The sequence below is a fragment of the Ambystoma mexicanum genome, chromosome 12, assembly GCF_040938575.1.
Source record: "Ambystoma mexicanum isolate Mex_15411 chromosome 12, UKY_AmexF1_1, whole genome shotgun sequence".
Classification (NCBI taxonomy): Eukaryota; Metazoa; Chordata; class Amphibia; order Caudata; family Ambystomatidae; genus Ambystoma; species Ambystoma mexicanum.
The window spans coordinates 490,254,091-490,266,778 of record NC_090936.1 but is presented as its reverse complement, the minus strand read 5'-3'; the positions used below and the strand labels follow the sequence as shown (position 1 = coordinate 490,266,778).

General features: G+C 48.0%; 1 protein-coding gene across 4 annotated transcripts in view; it reads right to left on the bottom strand.

Annotated features, from left to right (window-relative positions):
• Positions 1-12,688, bottom strand: part of SLC13A4 (solute carrier family 13 member 4) — a 344,476-nt gene that overhangs the window by 251,075 nt on the left and 80,713 nt on the right. Inside the window, exon 1 of one of the 4 annotated variants that reach the window (XM_069628770.1) lies at positions 10,309-10,559. The exons of the other annotated variants lie outside the window; for them this stretch is intronic. Within the exon in view, the coding sequence (XP_069484871.1) occupies positions 10,309-10,421 (113 nt within the window). The 5' untranslated portion in view covers positions 10,422-10,559. Of the gene's footprint in view, positions 1-10,308; positions 10,560-12,688 lie in introns of those variants that run through there. 4 annotated transcript variants of the gene reach the window in all.

The window sequence follows — 12,688 nt, the reverse complement described above, 5'->3', positions numbered from 1 at the left end:
TTCAACCCCCGGAGCTACCTTACCGGCTATAGTAAAATGAGCAATTCCATGTCTGAATGCTCTCAACGTCAGAAAGCAAATTACACTCTGTAGTGGATACCATTAAACTGGTAACTGAGATTTAACAGCAGGCCAGTTCATCTCCAGGTCTGGTACAAAGTTGGCCGCATTTCAAACCTGTCTTGATCTACTTTTCAGGCATCAGAGGTTGGCAAAATACATACCATTGAGAGGGTTCTTAACTCTCTATTAAAGAATTTAGAGTAGAGCAGGGAAAGCAGCTCACTCACACGGCATCCCGTACTCTGGGCACTCGTTACCTCATACATGCAAACAAACATCCTGAACAGCATGCCAGGCAGATAGGAAAGATAGACACATTACAACAAAGCATTCATTCTGGCACAATGAAATCAAGGGCCACTGTATGTGCCATTGTCAAACATTTATACGCTGTACACAAGCATTTAGGCACAAGGATTTTGTCAAGTGACCAAGGACACTGAGGTGGAATGTCTTGTGATGATCGTAAAGAGCCAACGGCAGAAAAAAACATGCTGTAACTGTAACTTGCGTAAAAGCAAAATACATAGGGTCTGATTCAAAGAAGCATTTTATAATGGGGCAACCCCATAGGAAAACGCTCTGTGAATCAGGCCCATAGTCCGAAATGGATGCTTATTCTACTCTAAATGATTTTTGGAGGTTTTTGTCTGCATTGTGAATTTGAGTTGTTTACGAACAGACTAAATCAGTTGTCTGAAATAAACCTCTAACAAGTCTAGCAATTGATGTATCTAATTCTAGAAAGACAAATTATGCATTATTCCTATTCTTTCTTATTTAGGGTCACTGCTCAAAGTGTTACACTTGTGGAACCCCCTGTTTTTTTAAGAAGCCTGAACAAGAAAGCCAGCCCCACTCTAGAAACAAAGAGCCACATGGCACTGGCCACAGCCCAGCAGCTTCAATTTTTAAAAAACAAAAAACAAAAGGGCGCAATGGAGACCACAGGGTTCACAGGTGCGAGCCCTGGCAACCCCCAAATCACGTCCCTGGAAGTAGGTACTTCCAAACTGGCAGGGTGGAAGGGATAATAACCACCTATGAGCAGTAAATAGAATCTAGACCCCCCCCACCCCACTCACTCATGATAGGTAAGGGTAGCAATCCCAGAGGCTTCCTATTAAGCAAGCTTGAAGCACTAGTACAAACTTACATGCAGTACGTTGGGTGCGTGTACGATGGAACACTACAAGGAACAGCTTTGAGATGCACCTCTCACCAGTCAATACTGAATATGTCTTTTTTATGGGTCTGCTTGAGGTGCCATGAGCTTCTGTGCACCCTGACTATTATAGTGGAGGAAAGGGAGTACTGATGGAGACAGCTTGCAAGACATCCTTGAGCTAGAAACGGACAGAAGTGCAGACGAAAGGAAATTGTAATGGGTTATTTATAACGCGCTTAATACCCAGAGGTTTCTAAGCGCGGGCATCGTCTTGCTTCCAAGTCGAGGCGTTGCCCCTCATCTATCCTCCCGAGACAATCAGTATTGAGAGTATCATTAAACAACTTTCAATAAGCTAAATTCTATTGGCATAATCCAGGGAAGACACGAGAAAGGCAGGTAGAAAACACATTCCATATGGGAAGAGCTGGCTATGGATTCAGACAGCCGAAGGGAAAAGTTAGGGAATCCCTGCAAAAACCCTCACATTTCTTTATTGAAACTGGGGTAACAATATATCAATAATCGCCCTTTCTGGGTTCTGAACTGGTTGGTAACGACCCGGGGACCAAGTTATAACATCAAGCCCTGGCACCATTACCACTCAGTTTAGGCCCCAGAATGGGTACTCATTGGCTCCTGAGGTAAACCAGTGTGGTGATAAGAGCAATGTATTTGTCAGAAGTAATGGGTTGCTGTGAGCGTGCGACCCTTTGTTTCTAACAAATACAACCTCACCTAACATGGCTGCCTTGGAAATGGAGGGCAGGGCTCCGTCCGGAGCCCCTCTTCCATTTTCACAGCAACTATAGGTAGGTGGTGAGACGACGCACGTGCAAGGGAGAGCCGGAGATAAGTGGTGGCCGGTCCTGGGAGAGTTGTGGGGGCCGATGACATAAGGGAAGCAGATGGAGAGGCAAGGTAAGTGCAGAGTGACAGGAGGGAAGATGGTCTGCAGGTGTAACCAGCATGGAGGTTGCTCCGAACCTGGGCTTGGATCGTGAGATATGGCCTGGTCTAGAAGCAACATGATTTAGCTAATACACATGACGAATGTGCTTATATGTGTTCCCTACAGGAAGTTGACCCCCTCATGAAAAGGAGGCAAATGTGTTGAGCAAATAGCAAGGGAAGAGGAATAATTGGCACTTGAGAGTTTGCAGGATTGAACAATTGGTACTAATAGAAATTCTCCCGTGTGAAAAGGAAAGGACAAGTCTGACACCTATATTTTTTCGGCAAGAAAACTTTCTTAGAAATGCACCAATACCGTGATCAGAATGGGACAGCTGACATGTGTAGACGAGAAATATTACATATTCGCCGCTTGCATTCACAAGAACTGTTGTGGGAAAGCAGGATAATTCTTCCAAAGACGGACATTTTCACTCCGGGAAAAGAGCGGGCACATGTTGTCAGTTTATTGAATCCTTTAGTATCCAGAGCACCCTTTATGTCATCATGCATGTCTCTTGACATGGATCTTAGTGCAAACAGTACATGCTTCTGTAAGCCCAACCCTAAAGGGTGGAACCGGCCAAAGGACCATCACTGACAAGTGTCTGTTCCTCCCAGGTGACTATCATTGATAACAACATAATTAATTGGAGTTCATGATTGTCACTATATTATCACACTTATGCTGTGGCGACAAAGGACACAGCAGCTAAAGGCAGCACGAGTGATTGTGAAAATGAGTCTTGGAACACACCTAGAATGCAACCTAATCAATAGGAAAGGAAAGGTGAGGGGAAAACAAAAAGCCCCCCTGTGCCAGAAGAGATCAAGCATCTGCACAAGCCCTTGTTGCCCCTTGGGGACAGGAAACAGGAAGGTGAAGGTCAATTTGATGTGGCTTCTCGTGTAACTGAAGTAAATGATGTGGAGCCCAACCCGATATCTTTTGTTGGGACGGGGGAGGAAGAATTTGGTAATTTGGTAATGAAGTGAGATGGTTGAAGAGAGAGAAACATGAACCTACACCTCCAGTTGGAGCTATTACCTATTGGTAATTACGGATAAGAAACTGTGTGACCCAGGCATGTGCTGTTGCCACCAATGTGATATTGAGTTGTTATTTATAGTATTTGTAAAGTGCTGTGTTAACCATGTGGGTGGTCTCTTGCCGCTGAAGAATCCAAAATGGTGGAGGGAGTTAGTTTTGTTGCAAGAGCCAGGTTTTCAGGGGTCGCTGGTATGCCATTTTCTTGAGCTTTAGGGGTAGCTTGATCCAGAGTTCAAAAAATAGAGCACCAAAGACTGTTTTTGCAGGTTCTGAATTTGTTAAATGCGGGGGTAAGAAGTAGCAATTTGGGCGATGAGTGGGAGTTTCTGGCTGGAAAGTACTGGTCACATTTTGATTTGAAGAAAGGGGCCGGATCTTATTGAATGTGTGATGAGTAATGCAGTTGGATTTGGAGGTGATTTGGGAGCCAATGAAGAGATGACAAGACAGGGGCGGCATGCCCAGGTCATTGGATGCGCAGTAGTAGACGGGTGCCCACATTCCGTATCCTTTGATCTTTGAGTATTTGTACTGAAGATAGGCCACGGTAGGCACTATGATTGTCCAATGTAAAGGAGATTAAGGCATTCCCTACAGTGGGGCAGGACTTTTTTGTAAGGGACCGCAGGTGGAAGAAGCGGTTGCGAACCACACCGTTTAGCTGAGCGGTTAGGGAGAGATCTGCGTTGATGCGTGAACCCAAGTGTTTGACTGCTGAAGAGGGTTGAGGGCAAGGCCGGAGAGATGGCGGCCAGAACGAGGGAGGCCAAAGAGCAGGGCATTGGTTTGTGGTGAGCTCCTTAGTTTTATCTCAGTTGATTGGTAGCCAATTGTGTTGCATCGAGTTGTGCATGAGCAACATCGGCGGATGTCAGCTGTGTTGGAAGGGTAGTTGTCCTGAACCCACGCAGAGTGCTGGTATTGGGTGTGGTTTGTCAACCAGATAACCCCTTGGGACTTGCAGATGTTGCCCGTCTATTAAGCCTTTAATGCAATATTCATATACAGTGTTTTGATGCGAATGTTCAGAGAGGCACACACGAAGAGTGCCGGTCTTGGGTTGGTTCCCCACTGGTATTGGCGACTGAAGCAACAGAAAGGAACTTTTCACCTGCACGCGTTAACGCATCTGCACGTGCTCAAAAGGCAAGCTTGATTGAGTTGCGTCACAAGCTGAGCAAACTGAAGCGGGCTTTACAGGTGGCTGAGACCTGGCTGAAGGGAAGTCGTAATATTTGTTTAGTCGGATTCCTGGCGTCTTATTCACAGTAGGTTTAGTGATTGCAGGCTCACGGTTACATGTATATGTGTGCATATGAAGGGATGATATTGTTTTTGAATCATTATACCCAATCGCCCACAGTATGGTTCTTTTAATGTGCAGCGTAGGCGTGGCCAGCCTCTGTGACTTATTATAGCTGCTCGCCGGTTTTCCTAGGATTATCCCGCTCAATGCTTTCAACTGTTCTCTTCAGAGCGACTTCATGAACTATTTTTGGACTGCCCATTTTGTCACAATGGAGTTATTCTAACATTCATGGCGTCACAGGGAACCTAACCAAACCAGCGTCCACCCCCCCTTCCCATTACCCCACCCCATATTGCGGCGAAGCGTTACCAACTCCAGCAGCAGTAATACAAGGCTATACATGTCGAGTGTTGTGAGGAAGGCGTTGTCGAGGACGGCACGTTCATCTGCTGGGTCGACAGCATTCTGCACCGCGGTAGCGCCAGCTGTGAAAAGCACAGAGCAGCCAGCCTAACAAAGAGCTCAGAAAGTTTAAATACGCTGCAGGTGACGGCCTGGTAAAAGTTACATTGCTGTGCGAACGCCCAGTGCTCTTCACTGCAGGATGCTCGGTGGTGATGTCACACAGCTGTGGCGTGCTGGCAACGATTAAATATAGCTATGCCAGTCCAAATGTTTATTTTAGACAGGCAGTCAATACAACGTTCAAACCTACATACACAATTAATTATCCTTCACTTTTTTTGGATTCGTTGGAATAGTCAGTATGCTATAGATGTTCTAAAATCCAGAATAGAGCAACAATTCCCTCAGTGTGCATGGCAACATTACCACACACAGGGCCTGATTCACAGAACGTTTTCCTATGGGTTTGCGCCATTATAAAACACTTCCATGAATCAGGCCCAAGCAGTCTTTTCCCCACCAGGGGCGCCTCCTTTGGTTAACATATGTGCAAGTGCAAACAACTGAGTTGAAACTTAAATAATATGGAATGGGGTTTATAGTGACATTTTCGAATATCACAATTTTGAATGCTTTTTCTCGAATGAAAAATGCAGAAGAAAAAAAATGTCGATTTCGTTTTTGTTTTTTTGTTTTTTTAATGGGGGGTTACCCCAACCCCCCCCCCCCCCGTTTTTTTATTGACCCTTTTTTTCACTAACTAAACCCAAAAAAAACATATAAGATAAAAAAATATATTCAACATTTATTTTTCAACATTTTTTTTTCGACAAAAAGGCATTCCAAATTGTTCATTCGAAATTTTAACTGGATACCATGGAATGGCATAAACAGCTTTTGTCACAATCCATACTATCCAAAAAGGTTTGCAGTACAGCTAAAATTAATCACACAGTTTTAGTCTGGGTTACTTGGTGTCACCTTCCTTTCCCCTCACTCTCTGGCCGGCCTCCCTTGGCCCTCCTCCTATCCCCACCTGCGAGGCCAAGAACCTCTGTGTCACCTTTGATTCCACACTCTCCTCCGCCCACATCGCTGATGTATCAAAAAAGTCAAACTTCCTACTGCACCTTTTCAGAGGTATTCTTCCTTTCCTCTCATTCCCCCAGAAGCTCACTGTCTCCCAAGCTCTGATTCTCTCCAAGCTGGACTATTGCAACAGCCTCTTTCTTAATCTACCGGCCTCTACTCTCCGCCCTTTACAACTTATCCAGAACAGGACTGCAAGACTTGTCCTTGGCCTCAAACCCTGGGATCGTATCTCTCCAGCTCTGAAATCACTCCATTGGCTCCCAGTGGATACAAGGATTAAATTCAAAACCCTCTGCATTGTCAAAAAGGCTTTCTGGGGCCTGGGTCCACCATACCTTCAGCTATCCCTCTGCAAATACCTCCCATCTCGAGCACTCCGCTCATCTACCTCTAACTCCCTCAGGGTCAGTCGTTTCTCAAAGAAACGAGCTGGTGGTAGATCTCTGTTTTCGGCTGGGGCCTCCCTCTGGAACAGTCTCCCTGCCACCCTAAAACTTGAGGAGAAAAATCTCCGGTTCCTGAAGCACCTCAAAACCTCCCTCTTCATGTAGGTTTTATTCTCTTAGTACGTAGAGAAAGCACTGGGACATCCATCTGGTCCAGTATCTTAGGTCCAACTGCCATCAGTAGAACGTTGCAATCAAACCTACACCAACATTCCACCTAGAGTCCCAGTGACATCCCCACACCAACATTCCAACTAGAATGTTAGTGACATCACCGCCCTTCACCACAACACTCATAACCATAATCAATCCCACACAGATTATGACATATGTCCTTCTCTTCAACTAATACAACACACCTAGCAATAACCCATCCCACACAGATTATGACATATATGTGTCCCTCTCTAAACCAACCCAATACTAATAGCCATAATCGGGCCCAGAACAGGTCATGACATATGTCTCCCTGCCTTGGACTGACACATCACAACCCCATGAAATCATCTGGCTGCCCCTTAACCTAGAAACAGGCTCTGGCAGCCCCTTGAATGACCAGACAGCACCTAACCGTCCTTACCCAAAACATAGATATAATCCAAAAACCCCTGACCGCACCTCACAGTCTCTACAAACAAATAATCTAAAAACCCCTTAGTACCGCCATAACAACCCTAACTATTCCTAACCAGGCCCTATACAGCACCTAAATAAACCTTAAATCAACAACAGCACCTCGCTGCCCAACCGACAACCAACAGCACCTGACTGTCCCTAAAAGCACCAGACAGTACCTGACTGCCTGATGGACAGCACCTCACTGCCCCCTCTACACCCAGGCAACACCTCACTGCCCCTAAAACAACCCACAACACCTCACTATCCCCAAAATACCAGCAGCTCCTCACTACCCCCGAAAATGACCAAACAGCACCTTACTGCCCCTAAAACAACCAGACAGCACCTCACTGTCCCCAGAAATGACCCAGACAGCACCTCACTGTCCCAAACACACCAACTGCACCCCACAGTCCCTTAAAACACCAGACTGCACCTCAATAACCTAAAGCCAACACAACACCTCGCTACTCCACCTACCAGCATGTGGACAGCATCCAGAAACACCTCACTATCCCTACAAACACTAGACAGCACCTCACTGCCCAAAAAACAACCAGACTGGACCGCACATTCCCCAACAACACCAGACAGCTCCCAACTGCCCCTACAACAACCAGACAGCACCCCACTGCCCCTGAAACAACCAGAAAGCACCTGACTGTCCCTATCACACCAGAACACAACCAGACCGCACCTCACAGTCCCAACAAACACCACCTCAGTACCCTAAAAACCCCCAAAACGCACCAGAAACCAACCAGACAGCACCACACTACCCCCAAAAATGACATGGACAGTACTTCACTGCCCGCTAAGCAGCACCCCACTGTCCCCAAAAACAACCAGACAGCACTGTCCCCAAAAAAAAAACAACAGCACCTAACTAAACTCTAAAACACCCAGGGCGCACACGCATGTGCCCCTAAAACAACCAAACACCACCGCACTGTCCCTAAATACACCAGAAAAAACCAAACAAGACCTCACTATCCCTACAAACACCAGACAGCCCTTACTGCCCCAAAAACAACAGACAGCACCTAACTGCACCTCACAGTCCCTACCAACAACCAGACAGCACCTCACTGTCCCCAAAAACGACCCAGACAGCACCTCACTGCCCCAAAACAACCAGACTGCACCGCACAGTCCCTAACGACATCAGACAGCTCCCAACTGCCCCTACAAACGACCAGACAGCACCTCACTGCCCCTAAAACAACCAAACAGCACCTGACTGTCCCTAAAACACCAAACAGCGCCTAACTGCCTAATGAACAGCACCTCACTGCCCCCAAAAATGACCCAGACAGCACCTCACTGTCCCTAAATACAACAGGCAGCACCTCACTGTCCCTAAAAACACCAGACCGCACCTCACAGTCCCTACAACCACCTCACTACCCTAAAACACCCAAAACACACAGAACACAACCAGACAGCACCTCACTGAATTGTCCCTGAATACACCAGAAACCAACCAGACAGCACCACACTGTCCCTAAAATGACCCAGACAGCACCTCACTGCTCCAAAAACCCCCGACCGCACCTCACAGTCCCTACAAACAACCAGACAGCACCTCACTGCCCCTGACAACAACCAGACAGCACCTCGCTGCCCCCAATGTGACCTAGGTAACACCTGACTGCCCGCTAAGTGGCACCTGACTGCCCACTAGACAGCACCATACTGCCCCCAAAAATGACCCAGACAGCACCTCACTGCCCCAAACACACCAACTGCACCTCACAATCCCTTAAAACACCAGACTGCACCTCAATAACCTAAAGCCAACATAACACCTCGTTACCCCACCTACCAACATGTGGACAGCACCTCCTCCCCCTAAAACAACCAAACAGCACCTAACTGCACCTCACAGTCCCTACCAACACCCAGACAGCACCTCACTGTCCCTAAATACACCAGGCAGCACCTAAAACAACCAGACTGCATATCACAGTCCCAACAACAACCAGACAGCTCCCAACTGCCCCCACAAACGACCAGACAGCACCTCACTGCCCCTAAAACAACCAAACAGCACCGGACTGTCCCTAACACACCAGAACACAACCAGACCGCACCTCACGGTTCCAACAAACACCACCTCAGTGCCCTAAAACCCCCAAACACCAGAAACTAACCACACAGCACCTCGCTGCCCCCAATGTGACCTAGGTAACACCTGACTGCCCGCTAAGTGGCACCTGACTGCCCACTAGACAGCACCTCACTGCCCCCCCCTAAAATATCCAGACAGCACGCCACTGCCGCACAAGAGCGACAGCCCTCACTGCCCGCTAGACAGCACCACACTGCCCCCAAAATTGACACGGACAGCACACACTGCCCGCTAAACAGCACCCCACTGTCCCCAAAAACAACCAAACAGCACCTCACTGCCCGCTAAAAATAGCCCAGACAGCACCACCTGTCCCCTAAAACATGACCAGACAGCACCTCGCTGCACCCATAAACACTGGGATCATGCATACATAACCAGGGGACATGCCCCTACGAACATGACAAACAAAACACTGCAGGACAACATGTAAACCCCACAGTAAGCGATAACCATATCAAAAGCATGGCGCTAAAGTCCCTGCGCCCAACCCCAACATGTCCCTGAAATGCAAAACACCAAATGCATGACAAGCAATTGTAAATGCAAAAATAAAATTGATGCCAGTGACATCGCGCTAAAGTCCCTGCGCCCAACCCCAACATGTCCCTGAAATGCAAAACACCAAATGCATGACAAGCAATTGTAAATGCAAAAAATTTTTGATGGAATTGACATGGCGCTAAAGTCCCAGCGCCATACCCCCACCCACATGTCCACTTCAGCCAACCTGCAAAGTAAACATTGCATAAACAACATTACAAAGTCCCATGGACCCCACACCCACAAGTCCATACTGAAAACCCAAGGATATGTCCTGACAGCAGGCCACATACATAAACACAACATAATAAATTACAGGCCATAACTGCTAACATTAACCCAGGACCAAACCATAGTTGTACTAAACCCAGAGGCCACAACATAAACACAACAGCATTATAATTACACGGGCCTCCCCAACACCTACCACATAAAAAGGTCTGGACCTGACAGATCCTCCCCGCCATACGAGCCCCAGAGGTCTGGATCCAGCGCTCGCCACTTTGCCATGCTTGGTGTCAAAACACCCACTACAGCATAAACATTGTAAAATCCCGTTAGAGCAAACACGATCCCCGCATTTCTCACCAGCTCCAATGACAACCATCTTCCTGCAGGCATAACCTCAGCGCCCTCCAGTTGTGCGAGACCATCATGAACACCGGGACAATCCAGACAAGGCATGTGTCCATCCATGGCATGTGTCCCAATATTATTCCTGTGCACCTCGGAACAATAGCTTCCTAATCCAGCGCCGGCAAGACACTCACAAGCAACGTCGCGTTCCAAGGGGATGTTGCGTTCCAAGAGGTTGTTGCGCTCCAGCTGGGCCTGCTGTAATGCCAGTCCTCTGCCCACTGATGCTGGCCCAGCCCTTGCCGACGTCACCATATCTGCACCCGACATCCTGAGAGAAAAAAAAATCTCTAAAGCATTTCCAGGTGCTCTCCGTCCCCTGATGGCCGCGCACCACAGCGCCACCTAGCGTTTGCAGGGGAAGTTAACACCCTGCACCCTGACGAAACACCAATTCCAAAAAACAGACGACCTCCGGCTCCGGACCAAGGACCCTGCCACCCCGTCTGACAGCAAAATCCTCGGACCCAGGGGCTTGCACACCCCCGCTGCGACGACGACAGTCCAGCAGTCCAACGGCTGCAACCTCTGTCCCCCTCGATCTGGGCCTCCTGCCAGCAGGCTCCACAGCAACCTCTTCAGGCTAAACTAAAAGCCAATACAGCTGGACACACACGGAGGTATAACAGCGCCACCAGCTGCACCTCCTCCACTGGCACAGCTGTTACGGGCCACCCGAATCCTTCAATGCCCCAGCACTTGCACAGCTCCAGCCCGCAGGACACCTCTGCTTCAGCTGGACCCCGACCTGGACCTCCACTGCACCGCCCGGCCTGCAGCTCCTCGTTACTGGATGGATGTCAACCTGGAAGGCAGCCCTTCTCACCAGCTGCCCCTTCCCAGCAGCACCGGAACCATCCTCGTCGCCAGTGACATAAACTAGGCCTCCTTCACCAATCAGGAACACCAGAAGGTAAGTAGTTTACATGTAGGTTTTATTCTCTTAGTTAGTACGTAGAGAAAGCACTGGGACATCCATCTGGTCCAGTATCTTAGGTCCAACTGCCATCAGTAGAACGTTGCAATCAAACCTACACCAACATTCCACCTAGAGTCCCAGTGACATCCCCACACCAACATTCCACCTAGAATGTTAGTGACATCACCGCCCTTCACCACAACACTCATAACCATAATCAATCCCACACAGATTATGACACCCTCTGCATTGTCAACAAGGCTTTCTGGGGCCTGGGTCCACCATACCTTCAACTATCCCTCTGCAAATACCTCCCATCTCGAGCACTCCGCTCATCTACCTCTAACTCCCTCAGGGTCAGTCGTTTCTCAAAGAAACAAGCTGGTGGTAGATCTCTGTTTTTGGCTGTTGCCTCCCTCTTGAACAGTCTCCCTGCCACCCTAAAACTTGAGGAGAAAAATCTCCGGTTCCTGAAGCACCTCAAAACCTCCCTCTTTGCTTCTGCCTTCTCCCCTCCTCTCCCCTGCTGATTCTACTCTCCCTCGGCACCATGCGCCTGGCCACCCTCTGTCCTCTGGGCCCAAGTACCTGCTCATCTTGCCACCCTCACACACTGCCTCCGGGCCACCCCCTGCACTGGAGTCTGTATTTGTACCCATACAGCCCTCCCCTTTTCATCCTGCACTTTCAGACCTACACGGCCTGCTGCCATAAACCCAGCACATGCCACTTGCTGGCTGCCCTTCCATGGTTTGTTGCCTTTTTATTTATTATTTTATTATTATTTTTGTTTTTTTCCTCCTCGCTCCACACTCTCCTTTTGTTCCCACTTCCATGCACTTCTCCCCCTATCCCTCTACCCTGCACTTGCGCATTCTCAATGTCACTGGGCCTAGTAAGATCGTTATTTTTGTTCTCCCCTGTACACGTTCCCTTGCCTTGTCGCGCTCTGAAACACTTGTGTATGAGCTCGATAGAAATAAAATATCAATATCAATATCGCTTGCGACAGCTGTAAACTCAAACTATTGCATTAGAGTACAGATAGGGAGAAATGGCATATGAGAAGGGACACACAGCGTGCAGGTGTTATTTATCCACCCATTGACTGGCAATCCTAATCCCTATGGCCATTCCTGCCCAGTTCCTGCCCCTCCCCATGCAAAACACATCCTCCTGGGATCTCTTTAAGCTTGCTTTTATTAAGCCTTACCATCAAATATTGCACTGGAGTGCGTGCCAGTGTTTTTTCAAAGCAGTCTTCTGAGAGTTAATGACTCAGTTGGAGTTGCAAACCTGCTACTGATATAATAAAAAAAAGTCTTAACCTTTGTTTGCCTTCAGCCACTCGGTTTATAAGCACTATGCATGCCCTTCACTGAAGTCCTGTTACATACAAGCATTGGCAAAGCC